Below are 27307 nucleotides of genomic sequence, written 5' to 3'. Positions count from 1 at the left end.
ACCGTTATAGTTATTTGGAACAATAAGCAGGCTACAGTACATCAGTAAATAAGACGACGGCGTCTTTCATGGGACGACATGCTAGCTGCTACGAAGTAAACGTATTGACGGCTGGGGTTTTCAATACAGTACTGCCAAACCGAGAATGTTGAGGTGATACTGCGTTTCCAGAAAACGTACTTTATAGTCTAAATTTCTACTCCTTGGTTGACGTAACAACAACGGCGGCGTCCATTGTTTTCGCCCCCCATCCAAACGGACTAAAGAGCACTAGCGTGAGAGCACCCCTTGTTTCAGTTGGAGGCCCTGAAATCTCCCTCTGCTTCTCCTTAAAAGTTCAGTGATTCAACAGGAATACAAAAATTTTTCCAAACGAAAAACCGGTAAATAAATTTACAACATAATGGCAATAATAAATTGAAGGTAATATTATAAAGGTTCGCATGCTTAAAAAAAAAAAAAAAAACTCCGCCACAACCGCGCTTTGGAGGCGATGCACGGCTGGAATGATGAGTGGAGGATCCTAATTGTTCATTGGACATTCGCTCCAGAGCCTGCCGCCATATTTCAGTTGTCGATACGCGTGAGCAGGCGGGACTCGTTATGAAATGTCCCGTGTTAAGATGTCGCCCGCCCACCCAGAAAACACCAAAACAGACTAATTAAGAGACTCGGGTCGAGAACATTCTGGCAAAGAGTGAGTGGCACCTCAGTCGGCGTAGTGTATGATGCTCTCCACGTAGTTGCCGGGAAACAGGCCAGTGACGCCGCCGCTGACGCCTTCGAACCAGCCGTCGTCATTCTTCTTCACTACGTAGATGATTGCACCCTCCATGAAGGAAAGCTCGTCTTCTTTGTCCTTGGAGTAGTCGTAGATGGCCACCACTGGGGAGGAAGAAGGAAGAGGTTTCAGATGTTTTAATTTTTTTTTTTTGCAGCGAATTATCAAGCAAACCTTTCTCGATGTAATTCTTGGGCGCCCACTGTGGGTCGCCGTCGGCGTAGGGGTCGTTGTAGTGGACGACCGCCGCGTCCTCCTCCTCGTAGTCTACAGGAGGAGGGGGTGGCGGCGGAGGGGAGTCGTCGTACATGAGTATGTCATCCGGGGGCGGCGGAGGAGGCGGGGTCGGGGTATCTGCGACTGGGGACGAGCACAAGGTGACATGAGAGTGGCATGTTTTTGGTTTTAAATAAAGTTGGAGGACGGCGAAAAAGTTGTGCAAAACATGCAAACACTACCAATCATGCAGGTAGCATGCAAAGAAAAGTTTAGTAGAAATAGTCTGCATTCGTTAATGACCATGTAATGAAGATGTTGGAATACAAAAAAAAAAACAAAAAATTGCCAAAATATATTTATTTTAAAATATTTAAATTAGATTTATATTTGAAATAAATAAACCACATTTTTGTAATTTTTTTCTATATTTAATATATTCTTATAAACCCATGCAAATAAATAAAACAAAAGAAATAGTCTGAATTCGTTAATGACCATGCAATGAAGATGTTGGAATACAACTTTTAAAAAACTGCCGAAATATATTTTTAAATATTTAAAATAGATTTATATTTGAAATAAATAAAATACATTTTTGTATATTTTTTCTATATTTAATATATTTGTATAAACCCATGCAAATAAATAAAACAAAATAAATAGTCTGAATTCGTTAATGACCATGTAATGAAGATGTTGGAATACAAGTTTTTAAAAATTGCCGAAATATATTTATTTTAAAATAGATTTATATTTGAAATAAATAAAGTACATTTTTGTATATTTTTTCTATATTTAATATATTCTTATAAACCCATGCAAATAAATAAAACGAAAGAAATAGTCTGAATTCGTTAATGACCATGTAATGAAGCTGTTGGAATACAACTTTTAAGAAAAAAACCGAAATATATTTATTTTTATTTAAAATAGATTTATATTTGAAATAATAAAGTAATTTTTTTCTATATTTAATATATTCTTATAAACCCATGCAAATAAATAAAACTGTGACTGTGTACTGTGGATGGAGCGTGTAGTTTGTTTCCCACCAGCAGGGGGCGACAAACTTAACATTTAAAATAGATTTATATTTGAAATAAATAAAGTACATTTTTCTATATTTATATATATTCTTATAAACCCATGCAAATAAATAAAACTGTACTGTGTACTATGGATGGAGAGTGTAGTTTGTTTCCCACCAGCAGGGGGCGACAAACTTAACACAAGTACAGTCTACCATGCACTGTAAACATAATACCTGGAAGAAACACGCATGATAGTCAGAGTGTACACAAACAGTACTAGGGGAGACTAAGTGATGGCTTCCAAGGGTAGAAGGAGGGAGAATGGGCGCAATGCATGCTGGGAGTTGCAGACCACAAGATGGTGAAGGACGGGGGAGTAGTCTGGGATGATGATGATGATGATGGGGTTATCTACACTTACTGCTCTCCTGCATCCTGGCCACAAAGCCAGTCAGAGGTATCTGTGGCGTCAGCTGGGGCATAGGGGGAGGAGGAGGAGCGATAGCCACTGAAGGCCAGCAGAGGGCGACATAGAGAGAAACCAATCAGTCACCAAAAAAAAGACACCCAAGTAGTACTCCGGCACGTAGTGGGGGTCTCAATTCAACTATCTGTCCGAATTCTTTGGTTTAAAAAAGACGGACTTAGTCATACTCCCTCTAGTGGATGTGACGGCAATTACAGTTTCATACGCACAAATGTTTTTAACAATGACGGGTTCCAGACTAGGGGTGTCAAACTCAGGGTATCTAAAGTGGACCTTACTTGAGTTCTGGTTGTAAGCAGGTGTGCCGCCATTAATATGAGGCTGTTGTTGTTGTTGTTGTTGCTGCTGCTGCAGTTGTAGCTGCTGCTGCTGCAAGGAGAACTGCGACGTGACCGACGGCGCCCGACGGTAGGTGCCCGTGGCCGAGACCATGGAGACGGACGAGTTGGCGGGGTTGTGCCGCGAAATCTGCCGCGAGATGGTGCCGAACTGTGACATCGGGGCTGGGCCCAGGCCAGGCCCGGGGGCTACGGCTGGAAAAACGCCCGCAGAGCGAAAAAAGAAGCGAGAGAAAGAGAGAGAGACAGAGAAAAGAAGTAAGGCGGGTTAAACGAGAGGGTGAAAAGACCCAAAACATGAAACATCGAGACAGTTAAGGAGCTTGTAATGATTAGAACCAGAACAATCAATCAGGGAGGCACAGCTTATTAAATGACTCAGATTGTGGGTGGAGCCAGAGGAAGCACAGGCAGCTAAAAAAGTGGATTGCTAATTTTATATTCAGGATAAAAGGAGTATATTTTCCACTTCCATGACCTTTGCTGAACTTCATGATTAGGATAGAATCACCGACTGTCTTCCATCAGTTCAATTTCTACAGATTATACTCTATGGGGGCCCATCCCAAAGCCATTACTATTATTACACACTCAGGTTAGTCCCTCCCCTTCCTCTATATATCCATGATGGTGATGATTGAGAGGGGTTCGGGTCATCCAGGTACTGATAGCGTACTGTATTTTACCGTATTTCCCAGTTTGAACACCCATAGAAGTGCTCCAATTGAATTGCACACCCATACTTGGTGTTTTTCCACTGTGAAAATCGCATCAGACGTACCAAACGAGACCACAGACAGCTTGGAAGTCGAGTCACCACCACCACCATAAAGAGTCAAACCGATTAGAGTCCAGATTGGCAATTTGACCCGCGAACCCAGTGTCCCATGCAGGATGGCCATGAGACGACGAATGATTGACACCGGCCACCTCAGCCGAGGTTGGACGGTCTCACCTATGGAAGGAGGAGGAGGTGGTGGCGGGGGCGGCGGGCCGAGCCCGGCCACAGGAGGAGGAGGTGGGGGAGGCGGCGGAGGCACGCCTGGAGGGGAGGTCATGGACAGGACTGTGGAGAGTTTTTAACATTTTGTGAGGCAGCAGGAGACTTCGGTTTGCTATGTATGGATGGAATGGACCGTTTCCATGGTGACCGGCTCACTGAGGATGAAAGTGCCACTGCATAAACCTGCAGCGTCTCTCCAATATGGAGTTGTTGGTTAAGCTAAACACGGGATTGATTGCAGTGCTGGGCTGGGCTTTAATGTGGGCCGCCCCTCTTGGCCTATTTACAGTCACATAGAGAATCAGCTGCACTTGGAACACAATAGGTCTGCATAATCCCTGTCTGATAAACAGGCTTTATGCAACACTTTATGCTACGTCATGTTAGCAACAAAAAAAATCATCTTATCTGCTCCAAAAAAAGACTGAATGTCAAATATTCATATATTAATATAAATATTAATAATATAATAATATTTTAATAATAATAATGTATTTTTACGATTATCCTCACAAGGGTGCTGGAGCCTATCCCAGCTGCTCCAAATGAAAAAAGACTGAATCAAATATTCATATATTTATATAAATAATAATATAATATTTTAATAATAATCATCATTTTTCTACCGCTTATCCTCACGAGGGTGCTGGAGCCTATCCCAGCTGCTCCAAAATGAAAAAAGACTATCTTACATATTAATATATTAATATAAATAATAATATAATAATAATATTTTAATAATATTTTTTTTCTACCGCTTATCCTCACGAGGGTGCTGGATCCTATCCCAGCTGCTCCAAATGAAAAAAGACTGAATCTCAAATATTCATATATTAACATAAATATTAATAATCTAATAATATTTTTTTGTTCTACCGCTTATCCTCACAAGGGTGCTGGAGCCTATCCCAGGTGCTCCAAATGAAAAAAAGACTGAATCTCAAATATTCATATATTAATATAAATATTAATAATATAATAATAATATTTTTTTCTACCGCTTATGCTCACAAGGGTGCTGGAGCCTATCCCAGGTGCTCCAAATGAAAAAAAGACTGAATCTCAAATATTCATATATTAATATAAATATTAATAATATAATAATAATCTTTTTTTCTACCGCTTATCCTCACGAGGATGCTGGAGCCTATCCCAGCTGCTCCAAATGGAAAAAAGACTGAATCTCAAATATTCATATATTAATATAAATATGAACAATATAATAATAATATTTTAATAATAATAATTTTTTCTACCGCTTATCCTCACGAGGGTGCTGGAGCCTATCCCAGCTGCTCCAAATTAAAAAAAGACTTAATCTCAAATATTCATATATTAATATAAATATGAATAATATAATAATAATAATTTAATAATATTAATAATTTTTCTACCGCTTATCCTCACGAGGGTGCTGGCTCCAAATGAAAAAAAAAGACTAAATCTCAAATATTCATATAAATAGTAATAATATAATATAATAATAATATTTTAATATTCTAATTTTTTTCTACCACTTATCCTCACGAGGGTGCTGGAGCCTATCCCAGCTGTCTTCGGGCGCATGAGAACATGCAAACTCCACACAGAGATGGCCGAGGGTGGAATTGAACCCTAGTCTCCTAGCTGTGAGGTCTGCGTGCTAACCACTTGACCACTCAATTGCAGCCAAATACTGCTTCACTGCATATCCATTCAGTGTACATTTACACTATGTGAAGTGAAGTGAAGACTCACCAGATCCAGGGTTGGGAATGGAGGGAGTAGGCACTGCGATGGGAATGCCGATGCCGCTGCTGCCACTATTCTCCCGGCTACCGCTGCCTCCGCTGCTCCCGCTAAAAGGTGGGACAAGGACAAGGAAGTTTCAAACCCAGTAACGAATCACCATACAGTGTGTAAAATTTAAGCATGATTGGTTGACAAACATGGCTGCCATCAAGCACTATTTATTTGATAAGACACCTAAGTAATATTCTCAAAGTCAATGAATATTTAATTCAAATGATTATTGAGAATATCTGGCATTTTCATCGTAAGACATAGGGGGCGCCAAACATGCCAATGTTTTCACCCAGCTGTAATTCTATCAATAAAACAGAGGACATCCTGTAAGACATCAGCACATTCTGTCCGAGTTTGACCCCCGGGGTGTGCAGATCAATGAACCCCCATCCTTGTTTCTCTGCCTTGATCCGCCTCCTCTTCCGCTTTCATCCTCACTTTGAACTGATTCCACCATCCACCCCCCCCCGCCCCCTCGCTCTCATCGCCTGTCAAGCAACATGCCCCCAAAACCCCTTCAAAACCACCACCGATCCTTCTACTATGATTCCTTCCATCCCGGTGAACACGCACCCCCGCTCGTACATCTCTTTACCCCACTTTCCCCCCCCTCCTCCTCCCTTATCCATGTCAGTTGAACCCCGGGGCGCTCGTGGCACAAACAGCGGGGGTTTGACCCTCCTCCGGATGAACAATAAAACGCAGTCCCCTCGCGCGCGTACCTTCTACCAATCAGCATGATTTCTGTTTATGCAAGCTAATCACTCTATGTATGTATGTGTATGTGCTCATACTTATTTATCTATGTCTCCTTGTTTGTTTGAGAAAAGTAGAAGAAACACTCATGGTGACAGGGCGGAATATGAAATATTAAATATAATATTATATTTTCTTTTATATTTTATTTATATTATATTATTTTATATTAAATATAAAGATCCCAGCATTCCCCTCTGTCAAAAATCTGAGTCAAAATTTGTATTAATTATTTTACAAATATATTTATTATATATTTAATAATTATATTTTTATATTATAATTTTATAATTAATTAATTTTATTTGTATTTTATTTTAAATTATTTAAATTAAAATTATTTGTGCAATTTACATATTTGATGTCATCTATTTATTCACCATATTATTATTATTATTATTTATTATTATACTGGAGCCAGGCAACGACATTTCACTGCTGTGTTATCGTGCAATGACAATAAAGAAAGTCTATCTATCTATCTATCTATCTATTAAGGCTAAATATAGTTGTTTCCTTCCCTCTCTCCGCTTGGGAAAAGACAACCACCAATTTGGATGAGTCTGGCGTGGAAGAACCTGAGTGACTCTTACCTGTGGGTGCGCTGTCTCTGGTTGAGCGAGGCCGTGCGTCCCGGGCTGTGCTGCGCACCGTGCTGGTTGCCGAGTCGTGCCGGGCTGGTCATGTAGTCGTTGGGCACTGTGGGGGGCTTCACAGGCTCCAAGGTTTTATAAGATGTGTTGCGCCTGCAGTGGTTTAAAAAAAACAAAAAAAAAATACAAACATCAGGGCGGATGCAGAGACAAGGGAGCGTAGTAAAGTGCTTGTGTACATGACTTTTCTGTGTTTATTATAGGACTACAGTGTCCTCCATGGTGACTAATTCTTACCCGAGCGTGCCGCGCCCTGACATGGGTGGACTTGGTGGTTTTTGCGTCGGTGGGTTGGTCCGCGATAGTGTTCCTCCTCGGATTGACTGATTGTTTCCGTGCTGCTGTGGTGGGCAGGATGAGCGAGACGGACATGTTTAAAAAGGGGCTAGTCATGGACTAGCGGAGGTCTAACATCATATTATAAGCCGCCCAGATGTTTGGAGCACGTTAGAAAGCTGTCAATAAGGCTTGTGTCCAAATAAATAGAGAATTAGAACCTCTGCCAAGGTCTCATTATTATTATTATTATAAATTATTATAATAAATTACATGTTTTGGCTCGTTTTTCTGTGTGTCTGGGCAGCTTATAATGATTCTAAATAAACTACTGGACATTCATGGACAACACAACAAAAAAAGTACATGACAACATATGTTTGGGGGATGAGTGGGGGTTGTTTGTTGCCAGAGGTCTAATTAATGGGGGGGGACACTAGGAAATGACAACAATTACATTTTGCTGGGGTTTGTTGTGAAAGGGAGAGTCTATTAAAAATACATGACAGCAAAATGGGTCATGTGACAAAGCAAGACTTACCTTGGCTTTCATCCACTTAGTGTGGGCAAGGGAGGGGGAGTGGAAGGAGGGGGAGAGACAGAAAGAGGGCATGTCAAAACGGCCACAACAGAAGTCAAAGTACAAGCCAGCAGCAGAGGAACGAGTCCCCGCTGGGTAAATATTTAGCCACCTGCAGGGGACCGCACCCGAGTTGTGATGTTAAAAATCGAGACAATTCCACCTTTTGGATGCCGTGAATCGCTGTGTAAATGTCACAAAGCGGAAAAAACAAGAGTCCACATTAGCAGCAGGCTCGGTCGAGTCAAGTGGCTCATCAATAATGCAGCGTTCCCAGAGGACTTTCAAGCGAGGACGTAGAGCATTGCTGACACAAAAGGGCAAAATTTGCCCGTGTTGAGAGAAAAAAAAAAAAACACTTCACGTTCAACATGGCTGCCAGCCAGGGTAGCAGCGGACGACCAGATCTAGTTTACAATCTAGGTCACGCTCTAAATGCCAAGATCTGCTGATAGATACCCGCCGCCTTCTTTCCTTTAGTAGCCTCCCTTTTGAAAAATACTACAGAAAGGACCCTTGCAGTACATGTCTGAATAAATTAGAAAAATAAACACGGCTGTGTCAGCTGTTATCATATGAACAGTATTTGACAGCTACTCTATACAGACATCACAGGCTATGCTAGGAATATGGCACATCGATGCTGAATATTGATTAGCTCTTGGGGCTGCGGCATGCATGGATGCATGAGGCTGTAGCTGTGTACATTGCCATTCACTACTGCTGTACTCGTTATTCACAAGATCTTAGTCCAGAGCGAGCATCGGGTTGTATCTCGGAAGCCGTCCGCTAAAAAGTGCAGTACAATATATTCATTCATTCATTCATTTTCTACCGCTTTTCCTCACGAGGGTCGCGGGGGCTGCTGGAGCCTATCCCAGCTGTCTTCAGGCGAGAGGCGGGGTACACCCTGGACTGGTGGCCAGCCAATCACAGGGCACATATAGACAAACAACCATTCACACTCACATTCATACCTATGGACAATTTGGGTGGCCAATTAACCTAGCATGTTTTTGGAATGTGGGAGGAAACCGGAGTACCTGTAGAAAACCCACGCATGCACGGGGAGAACATGCAAACTCCACACAGAGATGGCCGAGGGTGGAATTGAACCCTGGTCTCCTAGCTGTGAGGTCTGTGCGCTAACCACTCGACTCCACATGACTTCAAGGCGCTTGGAACGCTACATGCCGCTACGAAATGGTTCGCAACTGCTCTGACAGCTTCATTGATTGGCTGATTGATGCGGTACGTGATGCTCTGAGACGGGAGGTCCCTGAAGCCATCTGGGGTTGATGTCCGCATGACCCAGTGACCTCTATAGCCAGCTTTAATGGCGACAAGGAAGTGAAAGTAATACTCACATAATTAAAAATGTCTGGGCCTTTTATCCACTACAATACTAAGAATACTACCTCCAACACATTCCCACCAACCCACACTGAGACATATTTCTGTGGGTTCACAAGGGGGCGCCTTTTGGAAGATAAAATGTGTCACTGACAAGGAAAAAAAAAAAAAAAAAAAGATCTTGTACCTTTACTCCGTGGCCGACATCGTCCAGTACCGTGTAGTCAATGGGCTTCCTGATGTACCGCACCGGGCGCTCCATGTTGGCAGGTGCGATGATCTTGTGGGTTCTCGACGTGTTCTTGTTCGTCGTCAGGATCCCGATTTCCCGCCGGGCCACTTTTTCTTTGTGGATGTCCACCGTCTGGGAATGACATTAGTGTGAACTCGTAAGGGAACCAGCATATAAAATCATCTTATGAAGGGAGTCTCTGTGTGTGTGTGTCGGATAGCCTGAAGCTCAGAGCTAAACTTATTCTGGCCTACTGGTTCTTATAGAGAAATGGGAGCATGCCAACATGTGACAGCCAGTCCAGCAGCTCCTAAGGTACATAAAGTTGAAGGGATAACGACATATTCATGCACTACTTTTGCTAACTTCGGGAACCTCGTTCCATTTATTTCCCACCAGTTTGCATTTACTAAAAAGTAAATGTACTACAAACTTGGGTGGACAAACCTTTTCACTTGAGGCCTACATTGACTTAAAATATTTGACAAAAAAAGCCATCAAAGAACAACATACTTACTCACGGTGCAACAAAACAAAAACACAACACATACACAGCAAGTTATCACATCTCGTATATTAACTACTATTATTACTATATTGTAATAATATAATATAGTGATAAATAGCCAAGCGGTAAACATAATATGTAACTTAAACTGTTAGTGCCCACAAAGCATGCCGGGTAATTCAGCAGCAACAACAATATGATCTATGAACAATAAAACATTGGATATCAAGAGTATGCTAACGGCTTCTTGTTTACTTCCCTGACTACTTCCTCAACATATTTTGCCAGTAAGCAACCCAGCATGCTTTGCGGCAGTAGGTAGGTTATGTTGTGCGTGTTAACGTGTTGTGTTGTACAACCAACAGTCTGCATCCTGTAAGACTCAAGTGTGCTGCAATAGCACTGTAAGTCATGTTGCCAGATACAGCTTGCATGTTAGGTTTAAAAAAAGGAAATTGGAAATGTGGCTGCACGGTGAGTAAGTGGTTAGCACGCAGACCTCACAGCTTGGAGACCAGGGTTCAATCCCAACCTCGGTCATCTCTGTGTGGAGTTTGCATGTTATTATTACTAATAAGGTATTTATAAATTTGCACTTCCGGTTGAATACTAATTGCATTTTGTTGCCCTGTACCAGGACATGAGCAATAACAATAAAGTTGAATCTAATCTAATCTTAAAGTCACATGACTATATTAGAGCACCTTAGGGTGCCCTAATTTTTATTTATGTTTTAACATGACTATAACTCGGAGCAGGGCTGGTAAAAAAAACGGGTCAAACTGATGGGTGCATGTTCACACACACACCAGCAGCAAGCGGGCCATAAATCTCCAGCGGCACGACCAATCAAAATGGCCACGAGTGGAATGTTGAAACCTTCCGCGAAACCGAACTTGACAGCTTCCCACCAGACACATTTGGAGATTGGGGTCAAGAGGGACCAGAGGAAAAAAAAAAAAAAAAGAGATATAGCTTTCACTTTAGTCGCTACTGTATCGGCAAGGATAAGTCAGTTGAGCACAAACTCTGTAGTGTGCATTCCAACAAGGCTACTATGAGAGAAACACACCCTACATACCAATGTGTGTGTGTGTGTGTGTGTGTGTGTGTGTGGTAAAGCAGACCAATGTGCCAATGTTTCATGAAAGGAGATTACAAGATTCTTTTGAGGCGATCCAGGAATCGGACATGCGTGTCATGCAGGATTAAGAATGGAATAAGCAAATCCCTAGTCATACTAGAACCCTATTTGTTTATCACATTTGAAGGTAGTACACCGAGCACCTGGACACACCGCAGAACCATAACAGGAAGTTAGCTTTAAAAGGAGATTTCTCAAAAACTTCATGCACGGGATAATATTAGACTGGTGAAAAGTAATATCTTCATCATTCAAAAAAAAAAAAAAAAGCCCATTCAAGTTGCTGCTGTTTCCTCACATCCTGAGACTGACTCACTTGTTCCTTCCTGATGTTAATGATGTCACGAGACACACACACACACACACACACACACACACACACACACACACACAGCTCATGTTTGTTCTTGCCAATAAGGTGCCGAGGGGGATTTTCTGCGAGTGCGTTGAAGACAAAACAAGATCAAAAAGTGGTTGGTCAGTGTTGCGGCGATTTGGACATGTTTTCATTTCACATCATCGACCCACAAAGACATGTATGCAGATGACATCAGAGGAAATGTGGCATCTGTAAAGCTGAAGTTTCAGAAGAAAGTGCAATTGTGTCCATTCATTCATTCATTTTCTACTGCTTTTTCCTTATGAGGGTCACGGAGGGTGCTGGAGCCTATCCCAGCTGTCTTTGGGGTGAGAGGCGGGGTACACCCTGGACTGGTCGCCAGCCAATCACAGGGCACATATAGACAAACAACCATTCACACTCACATTCATACCTATGGACAATTCGGAGTCGCCAATTAACCTAGCATGTTTTTGGAATGTGGGAGGAAACATTCCTTAACATTAATTAAACTTTCAGACTGTTTTAGTGTAGTAAATACATCTGCATCTTATACTTTTGATGATGTGTGTCTTTATTTGAGGAGCCCAGAGAGGGGCTAACGTCATTGCAGCACCCCAATGAATGCGTTGCTCAGATGCAATACAGTATGGGAAAACTTTTATGGAGTTGTTTTTTTAATATATTCATATTGGTACATGTTTGTATATTTGAATATGAAGTTGCTGTATGATGACTTTAGTGACTGTTATATTGTTATATACAATATTTTTATATACAATACTGTTATATACAATCACAGGGCACATATAGACAAACAACCATTCACACTCACATTCATACCTATGGACAATTCGGAGTCGCTAATTAACCTAGCATGTTTTTGGAATGTGGGAGGAAACCGGAGTACCCAGAGAAAACCCACGCATGCATGGGGAGAACATGCAAACTCCACACAGAGATGGCAGAGGGTGGAATTGAACCCTAGTCTCCTCGCTGTGAGGTCTGGCAATTGTGTCCAGTAAAAGAAACAAAAACATTGCTTTGGTAAGGGACAAAGGCCTTTCCCCTATTAACCTTTATTGATTATCAATAGGACGAGAGATTAGTGCGCAGGCCTCGCAGCTAGGAGACCCGAGTTCGATTCCACCCTCAGCCATCTCTGTGTGAAGTGTGCATGTTCTCCCCGTGCATGGGGGTTAAAAAAAAACCTTGCTAGATTAATTGGCGACTCCAAATTGTCCATAGGTATGAATGTGAGTGTGAATGGTTGTTTGTCTATATGTGCCCTGTGATTGGCTGGCGACCAGGCCAGGGTGTACCCCGCTTCCCGCCTGAAGACAGCTGGGATAGGCTCCAGCATTCCCTTGTTACCCTTGTGAGGATAAGCGGTAGAAAATGAATGAATGAATGATTCTCAATAGGCCGAGTGGTTAGCGCGCAGGCCTCACAGCTAGGAGACCCGAGTTCGATTCCACACTGTGTGGAGTTTGCATGTTCTCCCCGTGCTTCTGAGTTTTGTCCGAGGGCGCCGGTTTTCTCCCACATTCCAAAAACATGCTAGGTTAATTAGCGACTCCAAATTGTCCATAGGTATGAGTGAGAGTGTGAATGGTTGTTTGTCTATATGTGCCCTGTGATTGGCACCTGAAGACAGCTGGGATAGGCTCCAGCACCCCCGCGACCCTCGTGACGATAAGCAGTAGCAAATGAATGAATCTCGATATAAATCAATACGTTTTAAGTTTAACTTGACTTGATTCCTGGTATTCTCTGCAATGAAGTAAATAGGCTGCTATTATATGATGCGTTTAAGTACTGCAATGTGACGTGTGCATTGGCGGTGTCACTGAGAGGTTGTCAATGTGAGGCAGGGGCTTCCGTTGCACGCACAAAGCGCTCCCTGTTGGCAGCCTCTTAACAGCCTCTTCACACGCAGCGCAAGGTGGAAGATCTTTTCTAATCAGCGGCACCTCCTCCTGCACATTCTTTAAATGCATCGCCGTTTTGTCTACTAAGTTAAAAGCTTGAATGCTAATGCTAATGCTTATCTCACTACTTTTCCTCAATTCTTCAAAGTAGCCACACTACCCTATTATTTTGACCCATGGGGTTGCCATGGACACCAAAGTCCTGTGACCTTGGCTTGGAAGTTATTTACCAGCGACTCCCACACATGAAAGTGTCCAAATGTGCCTTTTTTTTTTTTTTACGACTCGGCTTTGCTCTCTTGCCATCATCTGTCCGCCTTCCACTGCGCTCTTGCCCTCAAGTCACCACAAGTCCCTCTTGCCTTCCATTAGGATGAAAAATCTAAACTTTGCGCATATCCCGAAAGAATTTCTGGCACTCTGCTCGCTCGGTTAAAACGTAAGAGTGTACACCAGAGGAAGGATGCAGCTGCCGCACATTACTATGTAAAAAAAAAAACATAAAAAAACTAAATAAATAGATCATGCTTTAACATCCAGCTTTAAATTTACAAAAAAAACAAATTAAATTATGTTATTAAATAAATACAAAATAAATTAATCGGTAAATAAATAATAATTAGTAAATAAATAAAGAGTGTACACCAGAGGAAGGATGCAGCTGCCGTACATTACTATGTAAAAAAAAAAAGCATAAAAAACTAAATAAATAGAAAAATAATGCTTTAACATCCAGCTTTAAATTTACAAAAAAAACCCAAATTAAATTATAATATTAAATAAATAAAAAATAAACATATCGGTAAATAAATAATAAATAGTAAATAAATAAAGAGTGTACACCAGAGGAAGGATGCAGCTGCAGCACATTACTATGTAGAACGAAGACAAGGAAAAAAAGCACCGTGGTTGGCCAAAGCTCTTTGTTTGACTTGACTGATCTCTTAAAGCCTTCATTGGATGAGCATGGTGCATTTACAGTACCTGCACATGCAATAGGCAATGGTAAGGTTTTGATAAAAACATGCAAGTTCCAGACTTGATAAAAAGCCAATTACATCACAAGTTAGCTTCAAATAGCAAAACAACAGCAGTAAAAACAAGAATATATTTTATAGAAGTGAAAATAGACATTTCTCGCTAAATCAGTATATACAAAAATATAGTGCAAATGAGTTGTATCCATGTTGTGGTCAAGTGGAATGACAAAAAAACCTGCCACTGACTCCTTAAGTGAGATTGTGCACACCTTTCCCAGAGGATTAAATGCAAAAGGATTACAGTAATCCCTCGTTTATCACTGTTAAATGCTTCCAGACTCAACCGCGAGAAGCAGAATTTCTTATTTATAAATAGGGGTGTGTATTGGCAAGAATCTGGTGATACGATACTAGGCTCACGATACGATATATCACGATACTGTTAACAAGGCGATATTTTTTTTTGTTTTTCTTGTAGTTAAAGATGATTTCCTGGAAAAACTGAATTACACCAGGAATATGCACTTACTAAACACATTTTTATTCCATTAGAACAGTATGTTATGCTGTAACACAAACTTTCCTCTGTAAAAAGTGTAGCATTTGGATAAATAAAGCTTTAAGATCCAGCTTTAAATTTACAAAAAAAAAAAAAACATAAAAAACGAATTAATGTTATTAAATAAAAATATAATAAATAAATAAATAGAATTAAATAAATAAATATCCTGCTCAACCAGAGTATACAGTCCCTGACTTATCCACCATCAGAACAGTATTTTTGTATTTTTCCTCTGTAAAAACTTAAAGTGTAGCATTTGGATAAATAATGCTTTAACATCCAGCTTTAAATTTACAAAAAAAACCATAAAAAACTAATTAAATTATGTCATTAAATAAATAAATAAATAGTGAATAATACATGTATTAATAAAATTAAATAAATATCCTGCTCAAATGTTCATATTCTATTAGCTGTGAAAAAATGCAGAGTATACAGTCCCTGACTTATCCACCATCAGAACAGTATTTTTGTGGAACAAAGTAACTAACATCAGTAAAAAGTCCTTTTAGTATGCTTGAAATAACCATTATTTAACAAAATAGTGATATCAATTTGAAAAACAAAATACCTGCAATATCACAGTACTACTTTTTTGTAGTATACAAAAGGACCTTGCTAGCGGCAGGTCCTCATGGTGTCTCGCTAAGTGGACTCACAGATTTGTCGTGTTTCCCCCGAGTACTTTACTTGGGCACGACACATTTGACTAAAAATATCGATATCATACTTTTTAATATCGATGCAGTATCGTGGAACGAAGTATTGCGATATATCGCCGAAACCAACAACCCTATTTATAAATTGAATATTTTCATAGTTCCTTCAAAATTCAGGGTTTAACATTACTAAAGCCCACCAGGCATAAAATAACACCCCTATACTCAACTTTACTATCATGATACCAATATAGTACACAAAATAAGAGTCAATAGAGGTAAATTAAGACAGTGTTACTACAAATGTGCTCCCTGGGGGACCTAAAAGAGGCAGACAGGAAGTAATGTCAGGGGTTCTTTGTATGGGTGATGGCCATAAAAGTAGCTGATGTTTCTATTAAGGATTTTTTTGCAATAAAAGCATGTTGCTGCGGTAACCAGATCTGATCCTTGTGTGTAGCAACAACCCAACAATGACCCGTGCTTCAACTCTGCATCACTTTTCTATCTGCTATCAGACATTAAGAGAAAAGCCAAGTGACCTCTTTGGCTAATGGCGTTGAGAAATTAGCTGTAAGTGTGCACTTTTGCGAGACAAATGTGCTGGCAACACTCCACGCTGCGATTGTGCGTCCCCAAAGACAAACAGAGGCGCAGTCTTTCAGCACAACACACAACCAGTCAGGCAGATAAAGCAATAAAAGGAACCGTGAAGGCTGTGGTTCCAAAATAACAAGACGGGTCTGTGTCAAAACAGGGAAGCAGAAGTGGGAAAAATGTGGGGGTTGCATTCAGGGGCAACTGCGTGGTCTTGTGTGGTCATTGTGTGTGTGTGTTTTGGTGTGTGTCAGACCTGAGAGATGTGGTTGATGGAGGACTCCATGCGGCGCAGCTGTGAGGCCTGGATATCCAGCAGCTGCAGTACGTTGTTGGCTAAGGCATTGATCTGGTAGGCCACGCTGGCCAGGGACTGGGTGGTGTAGGCTTTGGTCTCCTCCAGAGCTTTCCTCTTGTCCTGGGCCTATTGTGCAAAGAAAGGGAAACAAAAGAATAATGAATACTTTGGATTCTTTTAGCCGTGTGTGCAGGTCAGGATTGCCAGGGCATCCCACAGGGGTCCGCTCTCATTCCCCTAGATAACTCTCCGGAGGGAAGAGGTAACGCTTCCTCCAGCATTCATCACTGAGCATTCATCACTCAAGAGTCATAGCATGGGGTCAGAGGTCAAACACGGTGGTCACATGACAAGCACCAGACCCCCCCCCAAAAAAAAAGAAAGCATCACTGGCCATCTCACCACAGACTCCCAGGGGCATCCATTCATTTTCTTCCGCATTTCCTCACAAGGGAGCCTATCCCAGCTGTCTTTGGGCGAGAGGCGGGGTACACCCTGGACTGGTGGCCAGCCAATCACAGGGCACATATAGACAAACAACCATTCACACTCACATTCATACCTATGGACAATTTGGAGTCGCCAATTAACCTAGCATGTTTTTGGAATGTGCGAGGAAACATTCCTTAAACTTTCAGACCGTTTTAGAGAGGGGCTAACGTCATTGCAGCACCCCAATGAATGCGTTGCTCAGATGCAATGCAGTATGGGAAAACTTTTAAGGAGTTGTTTTTTTTAATATTCATATTGGTACATGTTTGTATATTTGAGTGTGAAGTTGCTGTACGATGACTTGAGTGACTGTTATATTGTTATATACAATATTTATATACACTATACTGATATATATAAAATCACAGGGCACATATAGACAAACAACCATTCACACTCACATTCATACCTATGGACAATTTGGAGTCGCCAATTAACCTAGCATGTTTTTGAAATGTGGGAAGAAACCGGAGTACCCGGGGAAAACCCATGCAAACTCCACACAGAGATAGCCGAGGGTGGAATTGAACCCTGGTCTCCAAGCTGTGAGATCTGCGCGCTAACCACTCCCCCACCGTGCAGCACTCCCAGGGTCAGTGCATTACTACTAATCCTGAGGTAATTCGTGCAGCTAAAAGCCACTGACCTGGACGCCAGCCATGCTGCTTCACTAGCGCTGCAGTGTTTGTTTAAGCAGGATCCAAAGCAGCAGATGTGTCAGCGATAACGGGATAGAGGCAGAGAGCAGAGAGATGGAGCCTTGGGTGGAAAAAAACCTTCCACTGAGCTTTGCAACTGACGGTAAACAACAGAAAACACTTGGGGCCACGATAGCAGTTTTTAAAAAACGTCAAGATTTAGGCTGCGCAGGCACACAAGGCTTTAAATCCCCGTTTGTCAGTGGAGAACTACTGGCCTACATTTCACACTCACACAATGTTTATTCTCTTCCGACGACTGTTTGCAAATGGGTCAACTCCTCTTCTCAATAGACGATGAGGCTGAGTGATGTTTGTTAATGGCTATGATATATTTTCATAGCATTGGTGCTTGGTTAAAATATCCCATATTAAAAGTATTTAATTGTAAACCAGCACCGCTACCAATAGACTTCTACACCACTATGTACATCTGTGTAATACTTGCTTTTATAGTCACTATAGTTACTCCAGACCCCATTCACTGTGCAATATCTGATCAACCTCCATATGAAATATTAAGGGCTCTAAATGCAATATACTCAGTTCTATGTGAAGTATTTCCATAATGCCTCATATTAACTCTCTAACAAGATCTCAGTGTATAGACTGGTCATATATCTCATCTCGTTTCATATTATCCACATACTGTATTGTATATAACTCTGGGAAAAATTGTTAATACTTGGGTTGTTTATATTGTTTATTTTTCTAGATTGATAGATAATCTTAAATACAGTCATTAGCCACGTTTACATGGACCCAAATATTCCAATTCCATTCGGGTTATTAGCTCAAACGGGAAGAATGTAACCTTTGTATACACCTCATTCCGAAAGAAAAGTGCCAATCCGAATGAATATATAATCGGATTCACAGAGGTGGAATATTCCTTTCCCCAATCCGATTGAGGTATCTTGTTACTGTGTATACTGCGTTCTTCTTTGTGGTGTTTTTCTTCTTCTGTTGTTTATTGGCGGTTGGCAAGCAGCTTTCGTTGTGCATTAGCGCCATCTGTGGAACAGAATCTAAACCCTTCTATACGCCATTCATAAGTCCAGTTTTATTAAAAAAAGAAAATACATATCTATATAAAACATGTGCCGAGCTTAATTATAAAATATTAGCTTAACATTGAACTTTATCTTTTCCTGTTCCCGGGTGCGTTCTTTTAGCAAATGCTGAGATATGACGTAACACGCAGTTCAAGATGTTCTTCGATTTTAAAAAAATGGAGGCGAGCAATCGGCACTGGACTGCTAAGGAAAGTTTGTTTTTGATTCAAACTAAATTCCAAGACTGGACGAAGGAAAAACTGGCAATACGGAGTTATTCCAACAAGTGAAAAAGAAAAACTGGAGGAAGTCGGTATCACGTGATGTTGGCGTTTACGTTTTACTGCGCATGCCCCATTGACTATTCTGGTTGATTATAGCGGCGCATGTAGACACGCCATTGGAATATTCCTTTCCATGTATACCATTGCTTTCGGAAAGATTCCATTTGGAAACTCATGTAAATGTGGCTAATATCAGATCTCGCCTTAGCGTATTGGCCAAAATCTTGCCTTGATTATGGAATTTTAGACATTTCAAAAACACTACTGTGAACAGCAACATCATACTAGCTTAGCTCCCATGTTTGTAGCTGACTGATTATTGGGTTTGATTTTAAGATGTGCAGCAAAGCCTGCTTCTTTACACAATTTCATTCATGAGGTCATGAAAGGCCAAACCGCAAAGACACTGTCAAATTGAGAATACAGCCTCCTCATATGACTTCCTGTTTCCACGCCGCATTGGTCATTCGAGTGATTCTTCATTTCCTGAGGGTCATGTAAGGTTAAATCTACGGCCTCATGTTAATGACACAGCTCTAAGTCTCGGTTAAATCCAACCCGGGGAGTGCTATTGTGGTAGAAAAGTACTACGGTTGCTTTATTAGGCCCATCAATGGATGATTTGAGGGGTGACATGTCTAGTCCTCGTCATCCGTTGGCTTGTTTGTGTCTCAAAAAGGGTCAGACCGGTTCGCTAATCCTCACACGCCAAACAGTTGTTGTTCAGTTATCCAAACATGTGGCGGTGCCGTGGCTACTGAAAGCAAAGAGGAGAGGAGCTTCAGCACTGCTGGTGTACTTTATCTCTCGTTTCTAAGCCGAGTACAGAAAGATACTACAGGGCATCTCGGCTGTCAGCGCCTCATCTGGATCTAAAAAAGAAGAATGTGAGGCGTGTGCGCTCCCCAATGAAAGTGGGAGCTGAGCTAGGCAGGATGATGATCTGATTATACAGGAAAAGTTTGCAAGCGCAAGGTGTTAAGAGATTTGTATCATCAAGTAGACAAGATAAAAGATGGCGGCCATCAAAAATCTGAACTGGTGGATGCTGTGGAGATGTAGAAATGCGAGGACAGATTTTTTCTGTCCATTCCTGGTATATTTACACTGTATGACTCTTACGGTGTAGTCTGTGTTATTATACCCCAATATCGGATAGAAACACCCACTATAACTTTGGGGTATTTAGCCCAATCACCACTAAAATTGGTACACTCCTTTGTGGGACTGACAAGCACAAAAAAATACAATTTGAAAAACATAGCTTAATAAAATACACGGTGTTGACATTGAAAGGGTGAAGGAAAATACATTTCTGAGGATAACAATAGATGAAAATATGAGCTGGAAACCTCATATTACAAATATACAACATAAGGTGGCCAGAAATATTTCAATATTGAAAAAAACAAAATTTGTTCTCAATCAGATATCACTCCACACTCTTTATTGCTCTCTGCTTCTACCATATCTTACTTATTTTGTGAAAATATGGGGTAAAAACTATAAAAGCAATCTTCACTCACTAAATGTACTGCAAAAAAGGCCAGTAAGGATAATTCATAATGCCGCCTACAGAGAACATACTAACTCCTTATTTCTAAAATCACAAATACTTCAACTTGCTGATATAGTTCATCTTCAAACAGCTAAAATAATGCATAAGGCTAAAAATAACCAATTAGCAAAAAATGTCATCCAATACTTAGAAAGAGAAATATGATCTCAGGGAAGAAGTACATTTGAAACACTTATATGCTAGGACTACGTTAAAAAGCCATAGCATTTCAGTATGTGGAATCAAACCATGGAATGGATTGAGTAAGACCCTCAAACAATGCACAACGATGAGCCAATTCAAGAAACAATACAAGCAGTTGATGTTTGCTAAATACAAGGATGAAGAGTCTTGAACCAGTCATGATGTGCTATGTATATCACTATATTGACGGTTACTATGGTACCCATTATGTCATTGGATGGTCATGTCACCTTGTACTTCGGTATGTGACCAAAAAACAAAACGTAAACTATTTTAGGAAAGCAGGAAGTGGTCAATGGTCAATGACTTATAGCTAATTAGTTGCAAAGACCCACAACGTCTTGAACCAGTCATGATGTGCTATACATATCACTATATTGACACTTACTATGGTACCCATTATGTCATTGGATGGTCATATCACCTCATACTTCGGTACGTGACAAATAAAAAACAACTTTAAACTATATTGGGAAAGCAGGAAGTGAACAAATGTAACAGTTACTGATTGTAAAAGTACCAGATGGAGGGGTAGGATTTAATAAGCTTTGCTTCTTCCTGTTCCTTTGGACATGTGGAACTGTGAACTGATTATGGGATGTATTCAATTGTAATCTGATGCATGTTCAAATGAAATAAAACCATTACTATTACCATAAAAACACCAGTAAAAACCATAAAGCAAACTGGACGGGACATGTCGACCAAATGAATGATCATAAGTCATTGATGATTGTCTATGTCTATGTCCATTAGCTCTACTCTTTAAAAAATAAAACAAAACATTCAATTAGTCGGCTATGTACTAAATCTATTTGATGATGAAAATCCTTAGTCAAAAACAGTTAGCTACTGTCGGTGGTGAGCAATGTCAACTTGAAACGCCTATTCCCCTCAATCATGTACAGTCACATGAAAACATGACAACACGTCCCTGACATGACTATACTAATTATTCTTCTTTGGCACTCAGTCCACCTTCAAGATACGTTGGAACTTCTGATGTCACTGCAACACAATCTTGCAGTCCCGCTCCCACACATTAAGAGGGCCGAACTAAAAAGGAAATCTCAGGAATGTTTGGAATCCATCTTAAAGTCGTTCAAGTGCTAGTGAGGAGCTCGGGGCTCGGGCCGTTAGAGACAACCAGGCAGGATGTGAAAACAAACATTCGGGAATGGAAACCGGGATGGGATGGTGGTGTTTTCAAACTTAAACACATCCCTCCCTGACACAAAAGGGAATGCCTTCCTGAAAAGGCTTCCGGGGTCAAACACGTGGTGAAAGCCTGGCCTTAAGAGCGGCGTGGATGAGCTGTAAACCTCGCCACTACCCTCATCGACTGCTGATTGCTACAGACTGTAATCTCGATGAAGCAGCTGTTGTGGGATTCATGTAAATGGCTGTAATCCGTCAGCTCGTTGGGAACACGGTGGGTTCAATGACGCGCGATTAGAAGACGCTTTCACTGGACTGGTGCCTGCATCCAATGGATGGAGGCTCACACCCAAATGACATAACTGGCTGTAGTGTAGGGGTCTCAAACTCAATTTACTTGGGGGGCCACTGGAGCTAGGGTCTGGGTGAGACTGGGCCGCATTAGGTTTTCCCCCCCAAAAAAAACCCACATTTATTAAAAACAATTTAAAAAAAAAAAAAAAAATGCGCTTTGGTTCCAATTTTCTACAAGAAAAGCTCTGATAAAACATTCCACTGTTCTCAAATATCTTACTTTTTATTTTCTACACAAAATAAGATTAAAAATAAATAAACAAATCAAGTCAGTAATAAATAAATAAATAAATATAATAATAATAAAAAAACAGCAAATAATAAAAACTTAAGAAACCACATATAGTTGGTGGGTAGACAAATTATTTTTTTCAGATTAAATTTAACAAAGCATTATTAGAGCCCTATATAGACATGACAAAACACGACTATAGTCACATTTATACTTTTTTATTTACAACATATTGCGCAACTGCAGGGTCTTGAGACACATGCTAACTCGCAAACTAGAGAGCTAGCGACCTAAACGGTAGCCTTCAAGTTATTTCCTTTACACTTAAATAGCCAAAAATGTACCACTTCCACACGGATAGGGAGGATAACTATTAACAGTTATTTAACCTTTAACATGAACATGAATCAAACGTAATAATTTTTTCTGGGTACATGATACCATACAGCCTCCATATCAAACTTGGGCGGGCCGCACTAACATTAAACTTTCATATCAAGGCGGGGGCTTCAAACCAGTGTCACGTGTTTGAGACCCCTGCTGTAGTGTATACAACTCTAACGTGAAGGACACCATGGAGAAGACATGTTGTTAGACACCCCCGCACCTCCTCCTCCTCACATGCGGAGGCAGATGGAGGCTGTCTGAAAGGCCATAAGGTCTCACCGACCTTGAGAAACTGCTGAAGTGCAATAAAACATTCCTCCAGTGTGTCAGTGAAGGGGCCGCAAAGGCAAACACTTGCTACAAACTTATTAGTAATCGTTGCAGTGTCATGTGACATTTGTGGAATCGTGATTAAAACACTTGGGAAGACATGATAGCATACATGTAATACAGACATCGTCCAAGTTGCATCATCATTACACAAATGGTCACTGACGTATAGCTAATTAGTTGCAAAGACCCACAACATCTTGAACCAGTCATGATGTGCTATATATGTCACTATATTGACGGTTACTATGGTACCCATTATGTCATTGTATTGTCATATCACCCTGTACTTCGGTACGGGACAAAAAAATGAATAAAATAAAAATAAAAATAAATTAGGAAAGCAGGAAGTGAACAAAAATAACAGTTACTGATTGTAAAAGTACCAGATGGAGGGGTAGGATTTAATAAGCTTTGCTTCTTCCTACTCCTTTTTGGACATGTGGAACTGTGAACTGATTATGTGATGCATTCAATTGTAATCTGATGCATGTTCAAATGAAATTAAACCATAACCATAACGTTTTGCCTTGCTTTCCAACCGATATTGCTCAAATTGGACACACACTTCCTTGTCAGTCCACTAAAGGTGTGTAACAAATTTTGTTGTGATTCGATAAAACATGCTAAAGTTACAGCGATGTGTGAGAAATTTCAAGTCAATCCAATTAACGCAATTGAATAACAGCGCTACCATGTGGTGTATTTATTAGAAAAATAATAATACCACAGGCAACAAAGTTGGGGTGCATATTTTGACAAATTTTCACCCTAGCGGTTCAGGAGTACACACATTCCCCCCCCCACACGATTGTTGACGGTAAATCAGAATACATCAAAAGGAAATCTGCTTTTGTGGATTTGCTGTGATGCATTCAAGCTTGGCGTCTAAACTCTTTCTTAAAAAAAAAAGTTTTTAAGCTACTCAGTTCGCTCTGTGAAGTGTCGGACTAACAGCACGCTTTCCATAAGCCCCCCTTCTGTCTGCTGGAGATACACAAAAGCGACGTGCCTCAGCTTGAAGCGACTCGTCATTGCAGCACTCCTACTTCACCTTCCCCGAGTGTCACCGAGCACACGCCGACAGATGGGGAAGACTATGCAAGGACAATACCCCTGCCCTTTTTTTTTTTTTTTTTAACTCATCCAGTTTTTGTCTTTAGCGTATGACACACCGGCGTGTACTTCCTGTCCCGTGGCTCAGGAAGTGGCCCAATAATACAAGTTGGAGGCAGCGCAACTACATTCAAGTTTAGTCCTTGACTGCTTTTCCTGTTTATTCTTTGTACATGTCACTCAGAGATAAAACAAAACATAATAACAAAAGTAAGAGTGGGTCCCATCTGGAGAAAGAAACATGGCGCCACCTTTGCCAAAATGTTGACAATGTTTGTGCGTTCTTCTGTGACTTCCACCCAGTTATGCGTGTATCATGCAGGATGACATGTAAAATGGTCACTCGATTTAGTGAGGAGGCTAAACACTGAAAAAGCTTTATTCTTATATAAGTAGCATGAAATATTTTATCCATAAAATATGGAGGACATTGAATTATGACAATATTCTATTTAAAAAAAATATTTTTTTTATTTAATTGTATTTATTTTATATTTTATGCTGCTTATTTAATATATGTTTATATTATATTACATAAATTATATTATAAAATATGATAATAAAATATTGTTTGTATTTTATTTATTTTATATTTTATGCTGCTTATATATAAATTGAATTATGACAATATCCCATTATATATATATATATATATATATATATATATATATATATATATATTTAACTTAATTTCATATTTTATGCTGCTTATATATTTTTATATTATATAAATTATATTATTATATTATAAAATATGATATATTTTTATAGCCCATTACAAAATACATTTGTTTTAATTTAATTTTATTTATTTTATATTTTATGCCGCTTATATATATAATATAAAATAAATAAAATTAAATTTAAAAATATATATATTGTTTTAATAGGCTATTGTCATTGGATATTGTCATAATTCAATGTCCATATTTGTCCACACTCAGGCTGTGTAACTCGACAGTAGTTATTCCACGCAGCTGAGCAATAAAGAGAAGGTAACTATATTACAACACACGTCGACATTCTATGACCGATTTGTCACACGGAAAGGACCCCTTTGAGTCTCAAATATGTTGACGTCGACTTAAGCGGGCACTTGAACAGGGACTCAGTTACTTGGTCAACATAAGCGGGGCCGACTTACACGATTTCACCTTTAGGTTCATTTCTTTTTACACTTGTATGACAGATAATCCAACATAACAAATCCTTTTGTTAGTGTTAAAAGAGTTTAATTTGTGTTATATTTATATTACGTGTACGGATTACCCAACAACTTTTTATACTTGTATGACAATCACAGTTGAGCGAGCCAGGAGCCATACGTGTCGCGACTTGTTTATATTGCCTCAAGGTTTTTTTACATGACAGTTGCGGTTAACTTCTTTTTACTAAAAAAAAAAACAAACATTGCATGTACAGTTAAAGATGTAATGATGACAGTTTTACTCAAGTGTGGATTATGTTTTATTTGCTATTACTGTATCAGGAGTAGTCAAGTCACACTCAGTTCTGATTAGCTACTATTCAATTTAATACTCAACAACTAACTTTTTGTAGTGTCTATATATGCCTGCTGTATAATGGATGCTTTGTCCCCAAAAGAACCACACACTTTTGTTGCATCTGAAGCTGCTCTGTGTGGGCTATTATTGGCACAGATCTTCCGAGTGGTGCCTCAATGCTGCCAAATCGTACAAGGCCTCAGAAGAAAACAAAATTACAGGGAGTCCTGGGGGAGTGCAGCTGGAAGAAACACACCCTCCATCACTACTGATATGGTGGCTCTTCGTCTTCCTTCCTACTACTGCTGCTGCTGCCGCTGCCTTCTCACAGAAAAGCCGTCTAATTGAGATTAACTTTCACCAAATGGATCTAAAAGCAACACAACAAAGAGAAGGTGGAAGCTACATAGCCTGCAGAGATGAATACCAGAAGATCTTTAGTAAGAATGGGGATCAATACTTCCAACCTTTATTGACCAACTACCAGTGGACTTTATATTCCTCCTTGTGCTCCAACCCTAAAACACTGCATTCCACAGACTACCATGCATATTACACGCCCAAATGTGGCATCATAATAGGCTGCAGAGATAATGATTCCACAGCAACAAAAGTCTCCCACAACCACGCCACACAGTTTTTGCGGTGACTTTACGATGGTTTATTGGTCATTATAATGTTCCTACATGCTATTATGGGCAGTGTGGCGTGGAAATGATGGATTCTATGAATCAGAACACCGCTTCTTTTAAAAGGCCTCCACTTCAAATAAAAGCAAGTTAAAACACAGCTGAGACGCGTTCAATGACCGTCTGTTAAACAAGCCTCCGCATCGGCAGTAACCGACACGGCGTGTTATGAAGAGAGGGGGGGCAGTAAGGCACACCCTCCGTGTATATATACAGAAGCGGCGATATGCTGCCCCACAAACCTGTTTTTTAATGCGGAGGATTGTTACTCAACAAGACAGTTTCTTTATCCACATTTCCTGTGCCAGAAGAGTATTCAAAATCCCGAGCTTTCACACCCCCCCCCCCTTACAAAAGAAGACTCGGAGTTAGCTTGCCTTGTTAGCTTACCTGCACATAATTGTTCTCACAGTAGTCCGCGACTCTCGTTAGGTTCTGGTAACTCTCGACGAGCGCGCTCTTGCCGGCCGGGATCTCTTCATCGAGCAACATTTGTAGCTCTGCCATCTTTACATGTCTCCGCAGAGCGTCGTTGTCCCTTCGCCGACTTCCTCTCGAGTAAGCAGCCGCCACCAGATCAGCCTTGGAGCGGCCCCTCCCTCGCCTGCTATTGTGGGGGCCTTAAAGGCAAAGATCGTCTTTACTGACGGAAGATGTGTCACTCCGCGCTAGACATTTATTAATTAAACTTTTAAATTAAAATGTGTTAATTAAACTTAACTAACATTGAAA

The 27307-nt window shown here is 40.4% G+C and overlaps 1 protein-coding gene across 9 annotated transcripts; it reads right to left on the bottom strand.

The window, feature by feature from the left end:
- Positions 1-257: 257 nt before the first annotated feature.
- On the bottom strand, positions 258-27183 carry abi1a (abl-interactor 1a). Of its 9 annotated transcripts, XM_078792306.1 has the most exons (12): positions 26966-27183; positions 16472-16639; positions 9450-9626; positions 7871-7885; positions 7291-7394; positions 6994-7146; positions 5597-5697; positions 3812-3922; positions 2797-3051; positions 2453-2539; positions 956-1141; positions 258-885 (listed from the first exon to the last, which is right to left on the bottom strand). In XM_078792306.1, the coding sequence occupies exons 1-12, from the start codon at positions 27080-27082 to the stop codon at positions 710-712; spliced, it is 1650 nt and encodes a 549-aa protein (XP_078648432.1). In that variant the 5' UTR covers positions 27083-27183; the 3' UTR covers positions 258-709. The 9 variants fall into 9 exon arrangements, with proteins under 9 accessions (XP_078648432.1, XP_078648426.1, XP_078648433.1 ...); XM_078792300.1 differs by lacking the exon at positions 3812-3922 and having other exon boundaries at positions 26966-27182; XM_078792307.1 differs by lacking the exon at positions 7871-7885 and having other exon boundaries at positions 2797-3045; positions 3851-3922; positions 26966-27182.
- Between the last annotated feature and the right edge of the window lie 124 nt (positions 27184-27307).

This window comes from Doryrhamphus excisus, linkage group LG7, assembly GCF_037039965.1.
Source record: "Doryrhamphus excisus strain RoL-2023G ecotype Guam linkage group LG7, RoL_Dexc_Guam_v1.1, whole genome shotgun sequence".
Taxonomy (NCBI): domain Eukaryota; kingdom Metazoa; phylum Chordata; class Actinopteri; order Syngnathiformes; family Syngnathidae; genus Doryrhamphus; species Doryrhamphus excisus.
This window is presented reverse-complemented; position numbering and strand designations above follow the sequence as displayed.